We start from the raw sequence: 19231 nt of genomic DNA on the forward strand, positions 1-19231 counted from the left end.
CTAGAGAGACTAGGCTCATAGCCATGTCCAGCTTTGTGCCCTGATTGTACTGGATGAACAAAAATCTGGCCCCCTAGAAACCAGTGCAGTTTCATCACTAGGCCTTTGCAGACCACAGGCTATATATAGAAGAGGGTAGATTGTGAGCCAGCATATAGCTGGTGTCCTGGGTGTGTGTCTCCAGGACTTGTGACCTCTGTAGGACACAGCTGATGCTATAGGCTGATGCTGGAGCTGGGCCAGGGAGGAAGAGAAGGATGCAGGGAAGATACGTGAGTATTTCCTGTGGAGGCCAGGGACTTTGACCAAGCTAGCTAGCCTAGCCTGCTAAGCACTAGGTCTGCCCTAGCCTCTGCACTCCCCATTTCAGGAAGCAGCAGCCTGGGTGGTCATTTCATTTGAGGAGCAATGGAAGGAGCCAAGATGCCATTCAGTGGGTCAGATAACCCTCCCTGCACCCCAGGTGACTGAAATGTATGTTAGCAACCCTTGTGGTCCAGGTTAGCTTGAGTTGAGGTGGTCTACAGGCTTTATAGAAAATAAAGGAGCATTGGCTACCCTTGAACAATATCTTGGGGTTACGGCCAGGATGGTCACACAGATAATGCTGGGGGGGGGGGGCAAAAGGGTGGGAGCTGATTGCAGTGGACCTGGAGTCCTGTCCTGTAGAAGCTGGTCAGCTGATGAAAAGTGGGTCTTTGGGGGTAGAAAGAAACCTCCAGTGTTCAGGAGATTGGTTTCTTGGGAACTCAGGGTAGGAACAGGCTAGACCTAAGTAGCCCCATCTAGGTAGATGGTGTCCTGTGAGGGACTTGGCCACTTCTGGCTGGCCAGTCCAAACCGGTGAAAGCTCCAGGTAAGACATGAGAAAACTTCCCCTCCTGGAGAAGGTACCACTGGGGCTCCCAGAGAGGTGGCAAGGGACATAAGCTTCATTCTGATAGGCAGAGATGTCCAAGAAGTGGCCTGTGGCAAGGCCTTGAAGGCCATTTCTGGGGGCTGCTGGGAGTAGGGGGAGGTTGATGTGTCCCAGAAGCTCAAGATGACCAGGCCTGGGCCTCTAGGACAAGTGGTTTCTCCATGTCAGGTGTCTGAGGGTGGCAAGCCAGCCTCTGGGTACTCCCTGTCTTTAGCAGAGGCCGGCTGATTCCTGCGACCACAGTTCTGAGAGCCTGGGAGCAAGGAAGGGAGAAAGGACCTTCAGTGGTGGAGTCCCAGCTGGAGCAGGGCAGGGCAAGGCAAGGCAGGAGAGAGGCAAGGGCCAGTCATGGAAAGTGGAAAAGTCAGCAGAGCCAGTGCTAGGCAGAGCCGTGGGACACTTCAGCCTCTGCCCTGGGCATCGGTATGCCTCAGCAACAGTGGCCTGCCAAAGGCAGCAGCAACCTCCAGCACAGGTGGGGAAGGCAGGGCCTGATAGGCAGCCTGCAGCAGCCTTGCTCTCGCCCTAATTGGGTGGCTGGAGGGAGGAGCCTATGCCCATCTCATTTCCCTGTCCTGAACCAACACTTACTTGAGTAGATGCCTCCTGGAGCCACTGTGTCAGTCATGGAGGACAGGAGGAGCATACAGTAGTTGGCCTGGAGGGAGCCAAGGGAGGGGCCGGGATTTTGGCATAGGGAGTCCCTCCCATGTGATTTCCCCTCCTGCCAGGGCTACTGCTTCTGCTGCCCTGGGACTTCACACTCTGGACCAGGCGCCCCCCATGGGCATGACAAAGGATGGTGACAGTGTGTGGTGCTGAACCTGGGTTTTGTTGGACCCACTCTAGTCTCTAGAGTGAGTTGGACAAGCATAGGCCGACACACACCTTTGCCCTGAAGTCTCGCCCATTCCTGCCCATGATCCTTCCACTCTGGGCGGGCCCTAATGCTTGCTGCTCATTGGGAAGCTGGTACAGGGCTGTGGTAGTTGCCACAGAACCAGAGGGTTGGCCCCACCTCAGGAAGAATAATGGACAATGGGGTGCTGGCTTGCCTGTGATTCCAGACACTTGATCCTCTTTTCTTGCTCTCTCAGCGCCCCGATGTGTTTGGCAATTGAGTCCACTCTGTGGAAAGCAGGAGCAGCTGCAGACGTGCCTGCTTCCATGGCACTCCACCAGGGGGAGCCTGCCCACCCTAACTGCTGGTCTGGGGCCTCAGGCAGCTGTTGCCTCTTCCTCTACTGTCCTTCCTATCTTGATCTGGGGCCTGTCTGTGGCTATGGAGCTCTTCTGTACCCTCCTAGAGATTGAGGATAGAGCTATTCATTCTTGGAATAGACCACCGAGCAAGAGGAGAAACAGCAGGCCATCCCTATAAGCAGCCTTCCCCCATCTTGCACTGACTTGAGAAAGGAGGAAGAGGATGCAAAATGCCTAATTATGGGCCTATGCTCCCAACCCACACACATACACCCTCCTAGAACAACAGGCTGGAGTGCTGGGTCTTGTGACCCAGCCATGTTTCCTCAGCTCAGAGGTTCTATTACTGGCACTAGAGGGTCTCACCCAGCCTTAAGGCAGACCCCCACTCATTACTGAAAAGGCTAGATATTCTCCCACCTTCACATGCTCCCAGTGGGGAGCCCCTCCCAGACTCATTGCCGCTCATAAACACTCAGCCAATGAAGGTCAGCCCAGCCCTGCTGCGTCTTGAGTCCACCTGCCTACAGGCAGGGCCCTTTCTACATCTCTGCTCAGCCCAGGAAAGGGAGTGAAGGCATTTGCCTGCTGCCTGCGGCTCCACAGGCTGCCCCACCTGTGGGCTGTTTTCCTCAGCACCTCCCCCTCACTGTCCCTCCTCCGCTTCTCCATGGCACTAAGGAAGTTCTCCTTCTGGACCGTTTCCCAGGTAATGATCTTCTGGTCCAAGGGGTCAGGCAAGTCTCTTTCTGGCAAGGTGGGAGACAACAGCAAGTTTCAGAGAGCTGTGTGGGTCCCTAGGGCAAGAGCCCAGGCCCAGACTGATGCAAGGGAAACCAGGGGCAGATGCCACCAGGTAGGGCAACAAGGTAGATGGCAGAAATAAGCCCCCCTGCAGGGATTTGGGACTGCAAGGAGACAGGCTGACTCTGTGGTTGTCTAGGCTAGATCTGAAGTTTTGTCCAGGTTAGCCTGGACAGGGCCTAGATGAGGAACCCCACTCCTTTCTGTGAGTCTCCTTGAAGAGTGGAACCCGTGGGAGTAGGGCCATCCAGGCTGTGGCCTCACCCAGGTGTTGTCGCTTGTCCTGTGCTTCCTTCCTGAAGACCTGCTTTAGCACCAGACTCAGATGGCTGAGCAGGATGAAGGGCGGGGCCAGGGCCGGTCGCCCATGGTATTCAACAATGAGGTGGTATCGCTGAAACTTCCAGAATATGTCAGCGTTGCCCTGCACCACCTGAAATGTGTAGCTACAGGACACATAGCCAAACCCTTGCCTTATAAACTGCTCTCCCACCCTACGTGTCACCCCATCCTGTATTCCACTCCCTACCCTTCATCTCACCCTTCACCTCCCACTCCCTCTATGCCATCCCCCATTGCGTCCACAAGTGGGTAGCCAGGCTGTGCTGGGGGACCTTTCAGAGAGATGGAGGCTAACATAGTTAGCTTTAACTGTCAACCTGACATAGCATAGAGTCACCTGAGAAGGAAACCACAGTTGAGGGACTGCCCAGATCACACTGGCCTGTGGGCATGTCTGTGTGTGGGGGGTGTTATATTGACTATTAATTGTCCACTGTGGGCTGCACCATTCCCTGTGCAAAGAGGTCTTCAGCTGTGTAAGAAGTCTAGCTAAAGATGAGCCTGAGTGGGCTGGCAAACAGCGTTCCTCTGTGGTTCCTGCTTTGAGCTCCTGCCCTGACTTCCCTCAGTGATGGGCTGTGATCTGGGAATGTAAGAGGAAATAAACTTTTTCTTCCTCTAAGTTGCTTTCAGTCAGTTTTTTATCACAGCAAGAGAAAGGAGGCTAGGATGGGGGCCTGGCACCCTTCAGTCACAGTCACAGGTATACTGCAGTGGGCCTACTCACTGGGGATGTTTACACAGTCCTGATCCCTGATCCCTGTAGATTCACCCTCCTTCCTGGTAAGTTAGACAGTAGCTGTTGAGCTGGGGGAAGAGGAGGGCTCACACTACATCCATACCTAGGGTGTTGACTCTCTACTGCAGGTCCAGCCCAGTGGACCCAGCAGCAAAATACTTAGGGACATGGGTCCTATCTCTGCTGGTACCTGGAAACCAGCCCCACTAAGAGGGAGCATGGATTAGTGAGGGCATGTGTCAGGGAGAAGTGGAGGCAGGAGGATACCTGAACATGGCGATCAGAAGGTTCATAAGTAGCACATTAGTGACCAGCAGGAAGGTGACCAGCAGGAGGATGACTAGCCAGTTGGCATAGAGATTGGGGCAAGAAGCTGAGCTTTCCAGCAGCAAAGGGTGACGGGAACAGTTCACACGGGCCTCTGCAAGGCAAGCAGGCACCTTTAGCCTGGGAGTATGGTTCCAAGCCTAGGCCACCAGGGTGCAGGTGCCGGTTAGGCAGCCAGGGGCCTGGTTCATATGGGGCTGGCTAGTTTCAGCACCAAAAGTCCCATCGTGAAAAGCCAGCCCTAGTTGGCATCAAACCAAAAAGCAGGCTGCCCATCATCGGCCCTCTCCACCAGGACTCCAGGAAGGGTCACAGGGACAGGCAAGCCAAGTCCATATGAAGAGTGGAAGCAAGGACAAGAGTCATGGAACCCACTTCTGCCTGTCATTGCATGAAACAACTCCGTGTAACCCAGAGATGCCTTTCCTACCCAGGGCTCCCAGCTGAGAGCGAGTCCTCAACTTTCCAGGTACCTCTGCTCACTCTTGGAGTTCCCAAAGCCCTGAGCATCCCCCAAGAGCTCTGGGTCACAACACTAGCCTCTCAGAGCTGCCATCTCCTTTACGTATGCTTCTCCCCTGCAGAGCCTCACCCTGGCCACAGCTGGCCAAGCCTGCAGGGCAGATGGCAGCATAGGCTGAGGTTGCCATCCCTCATCCTGGCTCCATTCCCTGTCTTCTCCAGGCTGTGTGCTGGTGTATGGCAGCCTGTGTAAGTAGGTGTGGGCATATATGCACATGCGTGCAGGTGCACCACCTGTACATCTCATTGATGACTGCTCCTGACCTTCCGGGTCTCTGTGTTATGATGATGCTCCAGGGAGCCTGCCTTGGGGTGCAATTTGGGGATGTTTGACTTTCACCTGTATGTACTGGCATCCCTCTGACCCTGGCTCCCTTTCTGGCACAAAGCCCTGCCTTGTTGCCCCAGTGAGTTTTTTGTGATCAGTTCAACCCATGGCTGAGTTATGGAACGTTGTATTGTAGGGAAGGGTGCGTGCAGCCATCTAAGAGGGCCAGACCCCATTTTGCTGCCTCCAAGGCTGCCTTAGCAGCCCCCTCACAGCCTATAAATCTGTTCCAGGCTCTCTTTCTCCACTCTCTTCCCTCCCTTAGGTGCCCCAGAGGGGTGGTCAAGCCCTTCTTTGTAAATCAGGAAATCTACATCCTGCCTGAGGTCTCAGAAGGCCTACGTGGCCTGGTTGAACACAAATTCGGCCCTGGGGCCCAGAGTCTGGTGGAAGAAGGAGCGAGTATGGTGGTGTATAGAGGGGAGGGGAAAGGAGGAGAGGGGAGGGGAGGGGAAGGGAGGAGAGGGGAAGGGAGGGGAGGGGAGGGGAGGAGAGGGGAGGGGAGAGAAGGAGAGGGAGGACTCTATACCTCACAGACACAGCCAGCATTACCCAGGCCTCAGTTTCCCCTCTGAGCAAAGACACGTTAGAGAATACGAGTCCACTTTCAGTACAGTAGACACAGTATGTGGGGAAGGACACCTTGGGAACCTAGGGAGGGGACCAGCAAGGCTGTTTAATGGCTCATTCTGCCTGCCACATCTACCATGGTTCTGTTGACCCTGCCGTGGCCTCCATGCCTAGACTAAGGACCAGCCACCCTGCTGCCCTTCTAAGCTGCCAGCTGGCCTGAGCCTGTTTCCCAATACCTGTGGAGGAGAAACTGGAGTTGTAGGGAACTGAAACGCCAGAGCTGCTCTGGCTAGGGCACGTACCTTCCTCTTTCTGCCCCTAGGGACTGAGGCCATGAGGCCATATGGTGAGGGGGAAGGGAGAGGCAGGCAATGCCTGTTTAAGCTAATGGCCTAGAAAAATGATGGCTCGGGCTGAGCAAGCATCAAAGGAAGAAGAACACAGCCCAGGGTATGGCTTGGGAACACCCCAATTAGAAGTTAATTTCCAGCCCTGGAGGCCTGGATTTACTCCAATCTTACTGTTATCTATTGACAAATATTCATCAAGTGCTATGATTGCTGACCCGGCCTCATTAGTGGCCTCCCTGAGCATGGCTGGGGTCAGGTCTCTACTCCCCATCTAAACCGCATGGCCTCATGATTAGATAACCCCATCTCCCTTGACACTAGCCTGAACACTGACCCCTATGCCTCAATCTGCACCCCATCTCTAAGCCTGTACATGTCCAGCAGCGCCATGTGGAACCGCTGTCCCTAGCCCCAACCCTCTAGGCCTCTTTCCAACTCAGTGAGCCGAATCCCTCTGTTTGCCCTTCCTCCACCACCCACAAGACCCCTGCAGTATGTACAGGTCTGCACCCACTTGTCATGAAGTCTCTAAACTCTCCATCAGCCCTAACTAGGGGCAGGGCCTAGCTTGAGGGGACACCCATGATTACAGACTAAGCCGCACCCCACTGACACCAACAGGTAACACACACAGGTTGATGGATCCCCAGTGGAGGCAAGATGGTTGCAGATGGTGAGCAGATGGATCACGGGGAGACTGCAGCCAGCTGACGCGGCAACACGGAATGGCCAGGGTGGGCTGGGTTCTTTATGCTGTGCTCATAGTGCCTGCCTATCCTCTGCCCCTCACGAGACCCCTGTCTCCAACGCCCAGCCCAGGCAGAAAGTTAGTCCTGCATACTCAGGGTCTCCACAGCCTGCTTCCCAGCCAGGAGAAGGTTGGGGGGCTCCATGCTGCCTGTATCTTGCCCTGCTCTGGGTCTCAACCCAGAACACATGCAAGGCCTGTGGCCTAGATTTAGGATATCACTGTCTCTGCCATTTCCAGGCAGGGACATGGTGACACAGAAGTCCCAGTGGAGGGGCACGTATCCTGGATCCCACCAGCCCATCCTTCTGGCTCAGAACAAACCATCAATCTCATCCAGAGGGATCTGCCCAAAGATCTGCAGGTAAGGCCGGTAGAGCACACGGCGGAAAATCCACTCCAGTCGGCCGTCGTGGGGGTGCAGCAGGGCCTGAGTGGTTACGCCATAGGCCACGAGCCACACACTCAGGAAAAAGAGGAAGAAGAAGACATCCTTCATCTGCAGGGGGAGGGTCACAGGACATAGGTGTAAATCCACCCCTAGGGGTCACAGAGGGGTCACTCTCCCCCAGGTTGGAGTCTAGAGAGCTTACCCTTACCTAGGATTGGAGCTTCAGGGTTCTCAACTCAATGGAGGATGAGAGTCCTGGGGGCAGCATCCCCTCCCGGGCCTGGGGTTCTCAACACCACCTTAGGTGGGGTTTTAAGACTTACCCCCTCATCCAGGGTTGGAGGTCCCAGGATTCTCGTTGCTCCCCAGGGTTGAGATACCATGGGGCTCACCATCGCCCAAGGTCAAAGTCTGAGGGGGCTCACCCCTAACCCAAGTTAGGGTCCCAGAGAGCTCACCTTCACCCAGAGCTAGAGTTCTACGGGTTTCCCATATATCCAAGGCAGGGATTATAGGAGTCACCCCTCTAGGTCGATGCAGTGGTGGCTCATCCCCTTCCAGAGTTAAAGCTTAGGGCTCTTACCATCTGAGTCAGTATTCCTTTGGGCTCCTCAGCTATCCAGGGCTAAGATCTCAAGGGACTCAACCCCCCCCCCCCCGCCCAATGCCTCCAGATTTAGGGTCCTGAGGACTCACCATCCACTGAGTCAAAGTTCCCCATCTATCCAGGCTTGGGATCCCAGTGCCTCACCCCCCTCAAGGGTCAGGGTCCTGAGAACCCACCATCCTCTCTACAATGATGATCTTAGGACCCAGCTGCTTGTGAATGGCAAAGATGTGGATGAGCCGAAGTGTGAACACCATGAAGTCAATGGCCAGGACAGTGCGGCCAGCCTCAAACACCGAGGGCAGCATCCTGGAGAGGGACAAAGGCCAGATAAGGCTGCTGGTGCCCATGAAGGGCAAGAGGCTTTCGCCACAACACAAAATACTAGCCAAATGGCCAAAAGGCAGCTTCCAGGACCACACTAGGGTTTCAGAGGGCTGAGTGGGCCTCATAGAGCCTTCCCACCAGCTCATGTGAGGTACAAACCTACAGGTGACACCAACAATGAACAGGAAGATGGCCACCATGTCACACTTGTTCCAGTTGTCTTCCACGTACAGAGTGAACTTCTTCACCAGGTGTGTGTCCTCATCCGTGAAGAAGCCCTGGCAGACAGAGAAAGGCTGGTTGCAGGGTGGGATCTGCATGGATCAGGGCTCCATTTGCCAAGTTGATCAGAATCAATTGGTGACCGGAACCCAGTGTATGGCTAGGACTGGGGGGGGGGGGGGTATCAGTTGAAGAGATTTCAGGGCTAAGTCTCGGAACAGAAATGAGGTCAACCTGTACTTGGAGTCAGGACTGTCTGTGACTAAAACTCAAGGTCAGGGTACAATGAGTGTCTAGATTTGGCCAATGTCTTGGGTCAGGGTTCAGACACTGACTAGGGAATCATGATCATGATCAATATGGAGCAGAGATCAGGGCTCAGTATGGAGCTAAAATCAGCTCAGTTTGGTTCTAGGACTGGGGCTCAGTTTGTGACCAGAACCAGGGCTCAGACTGTGATTAACATCAAGACTCAGTTTGTAACTAGGACCAGGGCTTAGTCTGATAAAGATCATGGGTTGGTCTGGAGTTGGGGCAGGGGCTCAATCTGTGACCAGGGCCAGGATTCAGTAGGCTGGGTTGACAGTAAGGCCACACAGTGGTCTTGTCCTATAGATGAAAAAATCTTAACAGACCCCCCCCCCCGCAAAGCAGGCACATAAAACACAGCCTGAGTTACAGAGCCCAGGAGTGGGCCATGCTGGCTACTGACCTGTCGGATTTCCTCCAGCACCAGTGTGAACACCCAGAAATAGAGGGTAACCTCAGACCCAGATGGCCCCTGGGGAGGTGGCCTGAAGTCCACCAGCAGGACATAGGTGAACAGGAAGAGGAATGCGAAGTACATGACCACATTCCCCAGGAACACAGTCACAGGAGCACCCCAGAACTTGCGCCACCGTGTGAGCAGGAAGGCAGCTTGTGGGCCTAGATCTCCTGGAGCTCTTGGTGCCTCTGTCAGTTTCTCCAGTCTGTGTGGGTGCAGAGGAGGTCATCATGGTGAGGAGGTACCTAATCACAGTGCCCCATGGGTGCCTGTCTCTGTCTACCACATGTCCAGCAGCTGGCCACACTTAGTCGTAATCTTCACTCTCTCTCCATCTTTTTTTTTTCTCGTCCTCCATCTTTCCCAGGCCTACTCTACCTTTCCCAGTTTCCTAGCTCTTTCCATCCTTCCTGGCCCCCTCTATGCTTTTCACACACACACACACCCTGCCACCCCCTTACTGGCCGCCCTGGCTGCACAGGAAGCTCTTTTCCACATCCAAGCTGTCCGGCTCCTGCAGCTCTTCCAGGCCCATCCTCTGCGGAGCATCCTCACTGCAACACAGGGGAGAATATCCCAAGCACACAGAAGGAAGTACCAGGCCTACTGAGAAGAAGGGGGAGGGGCTCACACTGGGCTATGAACAGCTGAAGCAGCGAGACTCTGGTACCTGTGGTGGCCAACATCTACCTACCTGAAGGTGATGAGGTTGGTGTAGATGAGGGCTGGGCAGGTGAAAGCACCCAGCAGCCGTAGGATGGGCGTGCCTGTGGCCATATCTCCCCACCAGATCTTGGTCAGGAATGCCTAGGATAAAGTCACATGTTCTGGCTGAGTACCAGCACACTTCTACTCACATAGGGCCCTGTACCTGAGTTGCCCTTTCCAGGCTCCTCTTAAGCCCTGTCCTGGCGCGCCTGCTCTGGCAGGACCTGGTCAGACTCTTTCCAGGAGCATGCTTTGACTGTTCTGCAGCCTGCCAGCCTTCCCCTTTTATTTCTTTGAGGCAGTCTCATATAAACCAGTATAACTATCAACTACATAGCTGAGGATGACCTTGAGCCCCTGATCCTTCCATTCCCTCCTCCCTAGTGATAGGATTGCTGGCCTATCCTGGTTTAGACCTATAAACTCTGCCTGGTGTACTTAGTGCTGGGGATTGAACCCAGGACTTCAATCATGCTGGACACTCTATGAAATGAGCCACACCCCCAGGCCTGTTGTAACCTTTCAGTAGCAGAATTATGGATTGGGGTTAGGGACAACCAGACTGAGAACAGGTGTTCCTGGGCCCAAGACCCAAGCTAGAAAAGCACCCCTGATGGGGGAAGCTGGAATGCAGCCACTTTCCTGGTCCCTCTCCTATTTAGCTTGAACTTGGGCTAGAAGCTGCAGGTTGGGACATTAGCTGAGGTACCTCAGTGTCCTGTGTGGGTAGCCTGAGCCCTGCCGACCCTTCTTGCCTGCTGGCCATCCTTAGGCTGATCAGCCACTTACTTGTACACCATCATGGGCAAAGAAGGCCTTAGCATCAGCTTCAGTGGCTAGGTGCAGGCAAGTGGTCCTGCTCCAGCTGTGGTTCCGACGCACCAGCAGGGCAAAGGCATGGTCCTCACTGTTCCTGTAGCACTCAGAGAAAAGATCTGTACACGAAGCCAGCTGCTGGGATGGGGTGCTGAAGCCTGGCCCCAGCATGTGTCCTGAGTCTACTTCTTAGGGTTTAGCCAGGCCTCTCATACTACAGGGCCACTGAGAGTCCCTTCCTGGCCTCAAGGACCTTCCCAACTTCTGGCCTTCTCTGGCCCTTCCCCTACAGGACTGTGAGGGACTCAATGACCACAAATGGCTTCTATCCTGTGGCGGAGCCCAGCACATGACTATCATGTACTGTAACAATTCCATCTCCCTGTCAGGACTTCCTGACCCTTACCCTCAGAAGGAACTGTTCTGTGCTCTGCTCTACATAGGAGGCCATGAGGGACGAGGGGGGTACCCTGAGCTACATGGCTGTCAGAGGTGTCGGCAAGGGAACAGAGGTAGAGGCCCTCTGCCTGTCACTCACCGAGGGCCAGCTGTTCATACTTGGCCTCACGCATGGTGCGGGCTACCTCTGCCTCCTTCTCCAGGTGGGACATTTCCTTTATGATCTTGCAGGCAGCCAGAGCAGCAGCCACACCCTCCCGGCCCTGGAAGATGGAGAAACAGGGTGTTAGGAGGTCCCAACATTCCCCAGTCTGCCTCTCGGGATGCCCAAGGAAACCGTGGACTGAGGTGGCTGCTCACCATGGCCCAGAAGTACGTGGCCATCTCATAACGGTTCTGCAGCACAGCCCAGAGGAACAGGTCCCTCCAAGGGTCCTCACTCTTCCGACTGAGGTCGGGCAGCCACTTCTGGCCTGTGGGACGCTTGGGTGGCCCTCTCTCCTGCAGAACATGGCATCAACATTCAGCCTGCCCAGCACTCCCTGGCCCAACCTAGCTCTACTCACTTCCATCCTGCGCCCGTCCTGGTAGAAGCCGCGGCAGGCGTCATGCAGGAAATCTTTGAGCACGCGCGAGACCTCGTGGAGTGAGAAGGCTGGCAGCCCAATGGGCGGCTCCCGGGCCTGCTGGGCACCCAAGCCAGCCAGTGTCAGCCGGCCCTCCTCGTGCTTGCGCTGCAGCAATTCAAAGAGGAGGCTCTTGGGGGACACGGAGTGGTAAAGCTGTTGCAGCCGCCCATAGGTCAGGAACTCGGCCATGTTAGCACCGCTGTCCACAAAGAGGCGCACGAAGTCAGGCTTGTTGCTTACGAGGGCATCTGTCATCACCTCTTCCAGGTCGCAAGACTGGATTCACCCAGTAGAGGAGGAAATCAAGACAGTAAAAGGGAGGGAGAGAGGCGGAACATCCTCCTTGGGCACCCCAACCTGTACCCTGAAGCTGGGGCAGGCAAGGGTCAGCAGAGCATGCTGCCCTCAGGAACCAGGGAAAGGAAGGGCCTGGTGAATTGACACTAAGAATGTTAGGATTCCCACACTCCAGCCTGGACTTTCGGGAATTCCCTAGCATCTTCTTGACCCCCCTCTGGGGCAACAGCTGATGCCCCTGGGACCCTGCTTCCTCAGGCCTCAGTGTATTCCTGGCCTGATGTTCCCAAATCAGGTCTCTGGGGGGGGGGCACCTTCCATTCCACGTCCCCATTGAAGATCTCGCTCTTGGCAATGTCCACACGGTCCCAGGCTACGGCCAACTTGAGCTCGTCTAGGTAGTCTTGGGCCTCTTGGCTGTGGCTCTTGCAGGCTGTGGGGGTGGGGTGGGTGTGAATGCCACAAAGCTGGAGAGGAGGGACTGGGACTCTGTGAGTACTTGGTGGGTGTTGGCAGCTACTTCTGAACAGTGAGTAGCAAGAGGCACGGGACTAAGCACTTAGGAGTGACACCCCAGAACCCCCCCCTCCCCTGGACATGGTCTGGGGAGGCAGAAGCATGCTTCCAGTAATGTAGCCCCTTGGCCAGCATCTCCCTGCCCATGAGAAGGACAGGAACATATGTTCTCATGCAAGTACACTTTTCTCATGGGGGTGGCTGCACACAGGTACCCCTAAACCCAGAGTTAAGAGCACCAGGCTTTTGCCTCTATGAGACCGTGCGTGACTCACTGAAAGCCACTATGTGGTCCTGTGTGTGGCTTCCTGGGCCTGTTTTGGGAAGCGGAGTGGCTAAATCCAGAGCTGGCCCCTTTGTAGGCTGGGCTGACCTTGAATTTGCCAATGTAGCCCAATGAGACTTTGAGTTGCTCACTTCCTGCCTACCAGGGTATAAGCTACCACATCTGGTTTATGTGGTGCTGAAATTGAAGCCAGGGCCTTGTAAATGCTAGACAAACATTCTCCCAACTGAGCCACATCCCCAGCCCCAGATACCCCAGGCCCTCTTAGAGTGGTCCCTTTCTTAGGTATGGCCCCCATGCCTTCCCCATCACTGCCTCTCCCGACTTCCAGCCTGTGTACACCCTTTCCAGGTCAGCTCCCTTGCACTGACAAGCCTGGGTGGTAATCTAACATCTCCATCAGTGGTTGAGTGGACAGACCGATGGTACTTCTACATAGTAAATGTTAGAACTCAGCCTTTGGAAAGGAAGGACCTCCTGGCATAGGCTGCGAGACATTGTCCTTTATGAAGGAAGCTGGGCACAAGTAACATGGGCTGCAAAATGGCCCCAACGCTCAGATTCATAGACAAAACAGGTGGAGAACCAGGACTTAGGGACAAGGTGAGGTTGTTACTAAGGCTATTGGGGATTGGGGGGAGTGATAGAAAAGCTCCCAAATTGGTGATGGCAGCAATGCTCTAAGGCTAGATTATAAGCTACTGAACTAAACACTTCAGAAATGCTTTGTGAATTTGCGAGTCATCTTTCGTACCTGGGAAGGGCTGACAGGCATCCACCGTGAGCACAGCTAAGTCTTGCTGCCTCTCAGGGCTGGTCAACTTGGCTCACCTTTCACAAGTGCCTTGAGGATGACGGTGTCCAGGTCCTCAGAACCCTCCTGCTCAAAGTCGTACACAGTGAGCAGGTGGGGGTGTGCAGCAATGTTCTGTAGCTAAGACCAGGAAGAGGCCTTGAAGTCTGAATGGAGCCTGGAAGGGTTCTCAGATGAACCACTCTCCCCACTGACCCACAAGCTTAGCTCAGGGTCACCCACAAATTGACAGGCTAGCTGTCTGCGCTCTCTCTCTTTCTCTCCCCCGCCCCCCCACCCTGCCGAGGTGTGATAGGAAGAGAGGGTACAAGCTAGGCCTGCAGGACTTTCAGGAAGAGCATCCCCACGCAAGGGAGACAGGAAGGCAGAGGCAGCAGATAGCTATAGCAGCCCCAGTAGCACATACCAGCTCTGTCCAGTGCACAATGGCTTCCCAAGAGAAACACTCGCTGGGGAACTTCTCTCTGAACTGCTTCTCAGCCACCTGGGGCACCAGGAGATGAGGCTGGCTCACCAGGGCAGCAAGGACATCTGCAACACCCCCAGAACCTGCCAGAATCAGCCACGGGGCAGCCTGCTCCACTGCCCTGGAAATCCTCTGAGGAGGCAGAGAAGGTGATGTGAAGATGATGTTTAGGAGGTACCTCAGCCCTCCACACCACCCTGTGGATGCCCCGGGCAACCACACCATCCTCCAGGGCTCCAGTCATGCCCTCCCTTTTCCCTGCCCTTACCTCCAGGGTGCTGGGGTCACCATTGACCAGCAGGCAGAGGACAGGGATCTGGATGCTACTGGTCCCTGTGAGCAGAGCAGCCAAGAGGCCACTTGATGCTCAAAAAGCGAGAACTCAGGGGCTTTTTGCTAGATGGGCAACCACCCCCAATTTCAGACATCCCCAGCTAGCATGGTTCTGATGCACCCTGACTTGGTAAAAGCTTTCTTTCTTTCTTTCTTTTCTTCCCTCCTTCCTACTCCCCCCCCCTTTTTTTTTTTTTGAAACAGAGTCTGATATAGCCCAGTCTGCTCTTGAGTTTGAAATGTAGTTTAGGAGGATGCCCTGCTTCTGTCTCAGGAGTGCTAGGATCACAGGTGTGTGCCACAGTGCCTCATTTATTCTGCACTGGGGAATAAACCCAGAGCTTTGTGTACAAAAGACATGCACTCTGCTAACTGAGCTACATCCTCAGCCTATGGTGGCTCCCCCGCCCCCCACCCTCCCTCTTTCAAACCAAGGGTGAACCTAGACAACATATCAAATCCCTGAGCCATGGGCCCAAGACTTCAACCCTATTTATGTACTGTCCAGAACTGGCACGTGACAATTTAAGCACAAAGTAACTTGAGAGTAATGAAGCCTGGTGGTACCTGCCACCTGCCACGGGCAGCCACGCTGTGGCCAGGTAGCCACTCTGCCAGCACAGGAAAGAGTTGCTCTGCATCATAAGAGATGCACTGGGCCAACAAAGGGAGAGAAGTGGGAGCAGCCCCAAGCTGCTGGGGTCCTAGGGAGGCCTTTGTGGTATTGGATACAGGTCCGTTTCCACTGTTAAAGTATACTGGCTTCACTGAAGACTTGCCTTGTTGTTTGTTAACATACTATTCACACACATTCTAAGCAATGGTATAGTGGTTTATAAATATTGTTTGTCCTCTAATATTTTCCCAGTCCATTTCTCTTTCACACCCTCCATTAGCCAAAATGGATATAGTCATTATGTCAGGCAATTCTGCTCCCTGGTGGCAGTGGAGGGGACTGTGCCTCTGGGAAGACAGAGCTGGGGGTTAGCAGAGTCTGCTGCCAGAGCAGTGCCAATTCAAACAGTGGCAACTGCCCTGTTATCTGGCAAGAAGGTGACTGCCTAGCCAGGGCCACACTGTCCAGCTAGCGGTGCCACTGTCCTATCCCACCCAACAGCTCTTCTTCCCAGGCCTTGTATGCTCAGGCATACGGGGGAGGGGGAGGGGCTTCAGGAAGGCCCTTTCCCACCCTCCACCCTTCTTGCTCCTGTATGCTACATCTCCACGTCCACATCCCCAAGGTGCTGCTGCTCTGGACAGCTAGAGTGAGCCTTACCCCCGTAACCTGTCCTCTGCTGAGAGATGTGCTTCTCCAGGCTCAGCCTCAGCTCTGCCAGTTCGTCGTTCCCACTCCCAAGGGCGCCTGGCTCCACAAGGATGAAGTGGGAGAGATTGCTATCCAGGGGGCACAGGGCTCCCTGGATGCTGCCCTCATCTGCAGGGTAGTGGATGGGGGTATCCTCCTGTGCCAAGAAGACATAGGGAGGTGCAGAGACCTCAGGAGCAGCTTGGGCTGGGCCTTGCCGCGCTGTGCACGCCATGCTGGGGCCCTGGACAAGGATTCAGCAAGGCCTCAGAGTCCCCACCCCTCAGGCAGAGAGAGGCTGGACTGCTGGGCCGGGGGGCCCTCTCTGGAATGAGTGAACCATGGAAACAGCTGGGGCCAGGGCTGTGCAAGCTCCACCTTCTAGACTCTTCTGGGCTGGGGTCCAGACTTCACCTCAGTGGGGCCTCCTGGGCTTCTCATTGGTTATGCCTTACACGGTCCACAGGGTGGGGGATGTGCATGAGCAGAAGCCACCTGGCTAGGGTTTTCCAGGACTTGAGGACAGCCGTCCAGCCAGGCTGGGCATAGAGCGCTATCAGTGCGGCTTCCCAAGGGGAGTGCAGCAGGTTGCCGCCCTTATTCCTGAGTGGTGCTGCCACCTGCTGGGGGAGTGCTGGGTCCCGTGGAACCCATGTCTTCCCACTGCAGCTCCTCCTTGACTCCGGTCAGGGCATTGGCGAGTGGCTCTTCAGTCTGTCTATAGCTTCCTCTACCCACCCAAGTTCACCAAACCCTGTCAGCCATAGTCCCATGAACCTGCCACTAACCTGGACACCATCTAGAAGTTGACAGTGAAGGATTCGGTCCAGAGAGGCCATTCCGATGGCCACTACACGGACCTTGGTGGACGTGCTAGCCAGGGAGTGATCACGTACAGCCTGCCCAATATGGCGGGCCAAGCCCACACAGAGGGCACTGGTCAGGATCCAGGCACCTATGGGAGGGGGGAAAGAAGGGTCCTGGAGTCCTCACAGCTAACTAGCCCAACTCCATCCTCTAGCCATATCTACAGCCAGTAACGGGAAATGCTTCCCTGCCCCCATTTCCTTCAGACAGGGTCTCTTCAGTGCAGACTAGCCGCAGTGTTCCATGGGTAACATTTTGAGGCCAACAGAAATACTAAGGCTCAGGGAGGATGTGTGAGTGGCAGACAGTGACTTTTCCCAAAGTTTATCCTAGATGCTGCCCTGTAACCTGTTCTGGGCAAAGATTGGATGAGAAAGTTTCCACCTGCATCTGACTGCAAAGTGTTCTTTCATTACAACCACTTCTGCAGTGAGAGACTCAGAACCTCCAACCCTCCTGCTTGTGTGTGCAGGACAGCCGTGTCAGGGGACAGGCATATGTGGAGCCCAGGGGTGCCTCTCACCTTGTCTCCATAAGATGGTCTCTGATGAAGCTGGTGCTCACTGATTTGGCAAGTCTGGCAGGCCAGCAAACTACAGGGCCTTTCTTGTCTGTTTCCCTTAGCACTGGGACTACCAGTATGTGCCTCCATGCCCAACTTTCTACATGGGCGCTGGAGATTGGACTCAAGTCTTTACCCATTGAGATATCGTTGATCTATGTTGGTTAGTTTTTTAACTTCTTTTCAAATTATGTAAGTGTGTGTCAGCATATGCATATGAGTGAAGTTGCCTGAGGAGACCAAAGGTGTTGAATCTCCCTAGAGCTGGAGTTACAGGCAGTTTCAAGCTGCCTGACACAGGTGCTGCGAACTGAACTCCAGATGCCCTGCAAGAGCAGTATGTGCTCTTAATTGTCGAGCATCTCTCTGACCCCTGTGCTGCTTAGTTTTAGCTGTCAATTTGACACAACCCAGAATCACCTGGGAAGAGACTCTTAATCTAGATCAGCTTGGCCAGTGAGGATGCCTGTGGTGGATTGTGGTCAGTGAGGTGGCCTGTGGTGGGTTGTGGGCAGTGAGGTGGCCTGTGGTGGGTTGTGGGCAGTGAGGTGGCCTGTGGTGGGTTGTGGTCAGTGAGGTGGCCTGTGGTGGGTTGTGGTCAGTGAGGTGGCCTGTGGTGGGTTGTGGGCAGTGAGGTGGCCTGTGGTGGGTTGTGGGCAGTGAGGTGGCCTGTGGTGGGTTGTGGGCAGTGAGGTGGCCTGTGGTGGGTTGTGGGCAGTGAGGTGGCCTGTGGTGGGTTGTGGGCAGTGAGGTGGCCTGTGGTGGGTTGTGGGCAGTGAGGTGGCCTGTGGTGGATTGTCTTGGTTCTAAAGTGGTGTAGGAAGACCCACCCATCAAGGGCAGCATCATCCCCTAGGCAGAGGATCCTGCATTGCCTTAGAGGAGAAAGCTGGGTGAAAACAAGTAAGTAAAGATGTGTTTATTCTCTCTGGTCTTGGCTGTTGGTGAGATGTGACTAGCTGCCTTGAATTCCTGCCTTCATGTCTCTGAAATGATGGGCGGTGTGACATAGTAAGTTGTGGAACTGTAAGCCAAATAAATCCTTCCTTCCCTACATTGCTTATGGTCAAGGCATTTATCACAGCTACAGAAATGAAAACAGGACACCCGTTAAACCCATGAATTTTAAAAATAAGGCCCACAAGTTGGATTCTGACATCTACAACTAGTCAGATCGCTCCATAAGAGTGGTGCTTGGACACACACCTTAGTGCTCCTGGGCGCCACCGAAAGTGGCTAAGTGATGTCACCAAGGAACGACCCCCCAGGGGCAGCAGGGCAGCATGCACAGGCAGGCACAGCCCAGGGGGAACGTTACCTGTGCTCTGAGCTGCTTTCACCAGCCCCTTGCGCAGGACATCCCGAAGCCAGGATTTCATAGCAAAAGGTCGCTCCTCACCCACCATGGACACCACCAGGTTGGGGGCTGGCAGGTGCCACTCGGTGAGCAGGAGTTCAAAGAGCACAGAGGGGGCCACATTGCTTGGCACCTTCACAAACTGCAGGATAGGGGGCTGGTGGGTTTAGGGTGGGGGTGGGGGTAGGCAGCACTGGGTTGGGGGATTCTGGCATTTGGTAGATGCTAGGTTGGAAGGAGTTCTGGAGAGATTCAGGGCATATGGGAGGAGGCTGGGCTTATGGGACAAGGCAGGCTACAGAAGGGCAGGCCTTATACCCTTATTGGGGCAAGGCCTCTGTGTGGTGTAGCCGTTGCAATATATCCTCCCCTGGTGAGTGGGGAGTGAAGCAGGAGTCCTGAACCTCAAGGTTCCCATTATTTCTAGGGCAGAGAGCAACTCTCAACTTTTGCCCATCTGGTCAAGGTCTCTGAACTCAGGTCATGAGGAGTGCCCCCAGGGTGAGTAGGCCCCAGTTCTGGGCTTTGTGGAGGAAGTAAGACTTGGGGATTGCAGGCATGGTGAATTTCACCCAGGTGCACACTGCCCCTACCTTGCCTCGTTTCTTGCCTCCAAAGTTGACCTCTCCTCTGCATAGGACTGGCTCCCACCCTTCTCTGGTATCTGGGGGGCTGCCAGGACAGGAGCTCTGGGCGGTCTGCATGGT

General features: G+C 54.8%; 1 protein-coding gene across 2 annotated transcripts; it reads right to left on the reverse strand.

Annotated features, from left to right (window-relative positions):
* Positions 1-635: 635 nt before the first annotated feature.
* Positions 636-19228, reverse strand: Trpm5 (transient receptor potential cation channel subfamily M member 5). 2 transcript variants are annotated; one of them, XM_051147034.1, is made up of 24 exons: positions 19118-19228; positions 18486-18666; positions 16527-16693; positions 15709-15895; positions 14368-14432; positions 14040-14231; positions 13651-13753; positions 12332-12450; positions 11658-11996; positions 11452-11592; positions 11231-11354; positions 10666-10811; positions 9863-9975; positions 9630-9722; positions 9115-9373; positions 8340-8458; positions 8030-8162; positions 7180-7354; positions 4275-4428; positions 3191-3372; positions 2739-2871; positions 1975-2047; positions 1511-1577; positions 636-1172 (listed from the first exon to the last, which is right to left on the reverse strand). In XM_051147034.1, the coding sequence occupies exons 1-24, from the start codon at positions 19226-19228 to the stop codon at positions 1084-1086; spliced, it is 3465 nt and encodes a 1154-aa protein (XP_051002991.1). In that variant the 3' UTR covers positions 636-1083. The 2 variants fall into 2 exon arrangements, with proteins under 2 accessions (XP_051002991.1, XP_051002992.1); XM_051147035.1 differs by having other exon boundaries at positions 636-1198.
* Between the last annotated feature and the right edge of the window lie 3 nt (positions 19229-19231).

This window comes from Acomys russatus, chromosome 5 (genome assembly GCF_903995435.1).
Source record: "Acomys russatus chromosome 5, mAcoRus1.1, whole genome shotgun sequence".
Lineage (NCBI taxonomy): Eukaryota > Metazoa > Chordata > Mammalia > Rodentia > Muridae > Acomys > Acomys russatus.

What these genes read in the sequence shown, in the direction of transcription:
- Trpm5 (XM_051147035.1), bottom strand. Translation starts at nt 19,228, where the DNA reads ATGCAGACCGCCCAGAGCTCCTGTCCTGGCAGCCCCCCAGATACCAGA. An exon ending in ATTGTTGGTGTCACCTGTAG is followed by an intron (nt 8,163 to 8,339) that starts GTTTGTACCTCA and finishes GTCCCTCTCCAG; the next exon opens with GATGCTGCCCTCGGTGTTTG. An exon ending in CCCTCTGGATGAGATTGATG is followed by an intron (nt 4,429 to 7,179) that starts GTTTGTTCTGAG and finishes CTTGCCTTGCAG; the next exon opens with AGGCCCGTGTGAACTGTTCC.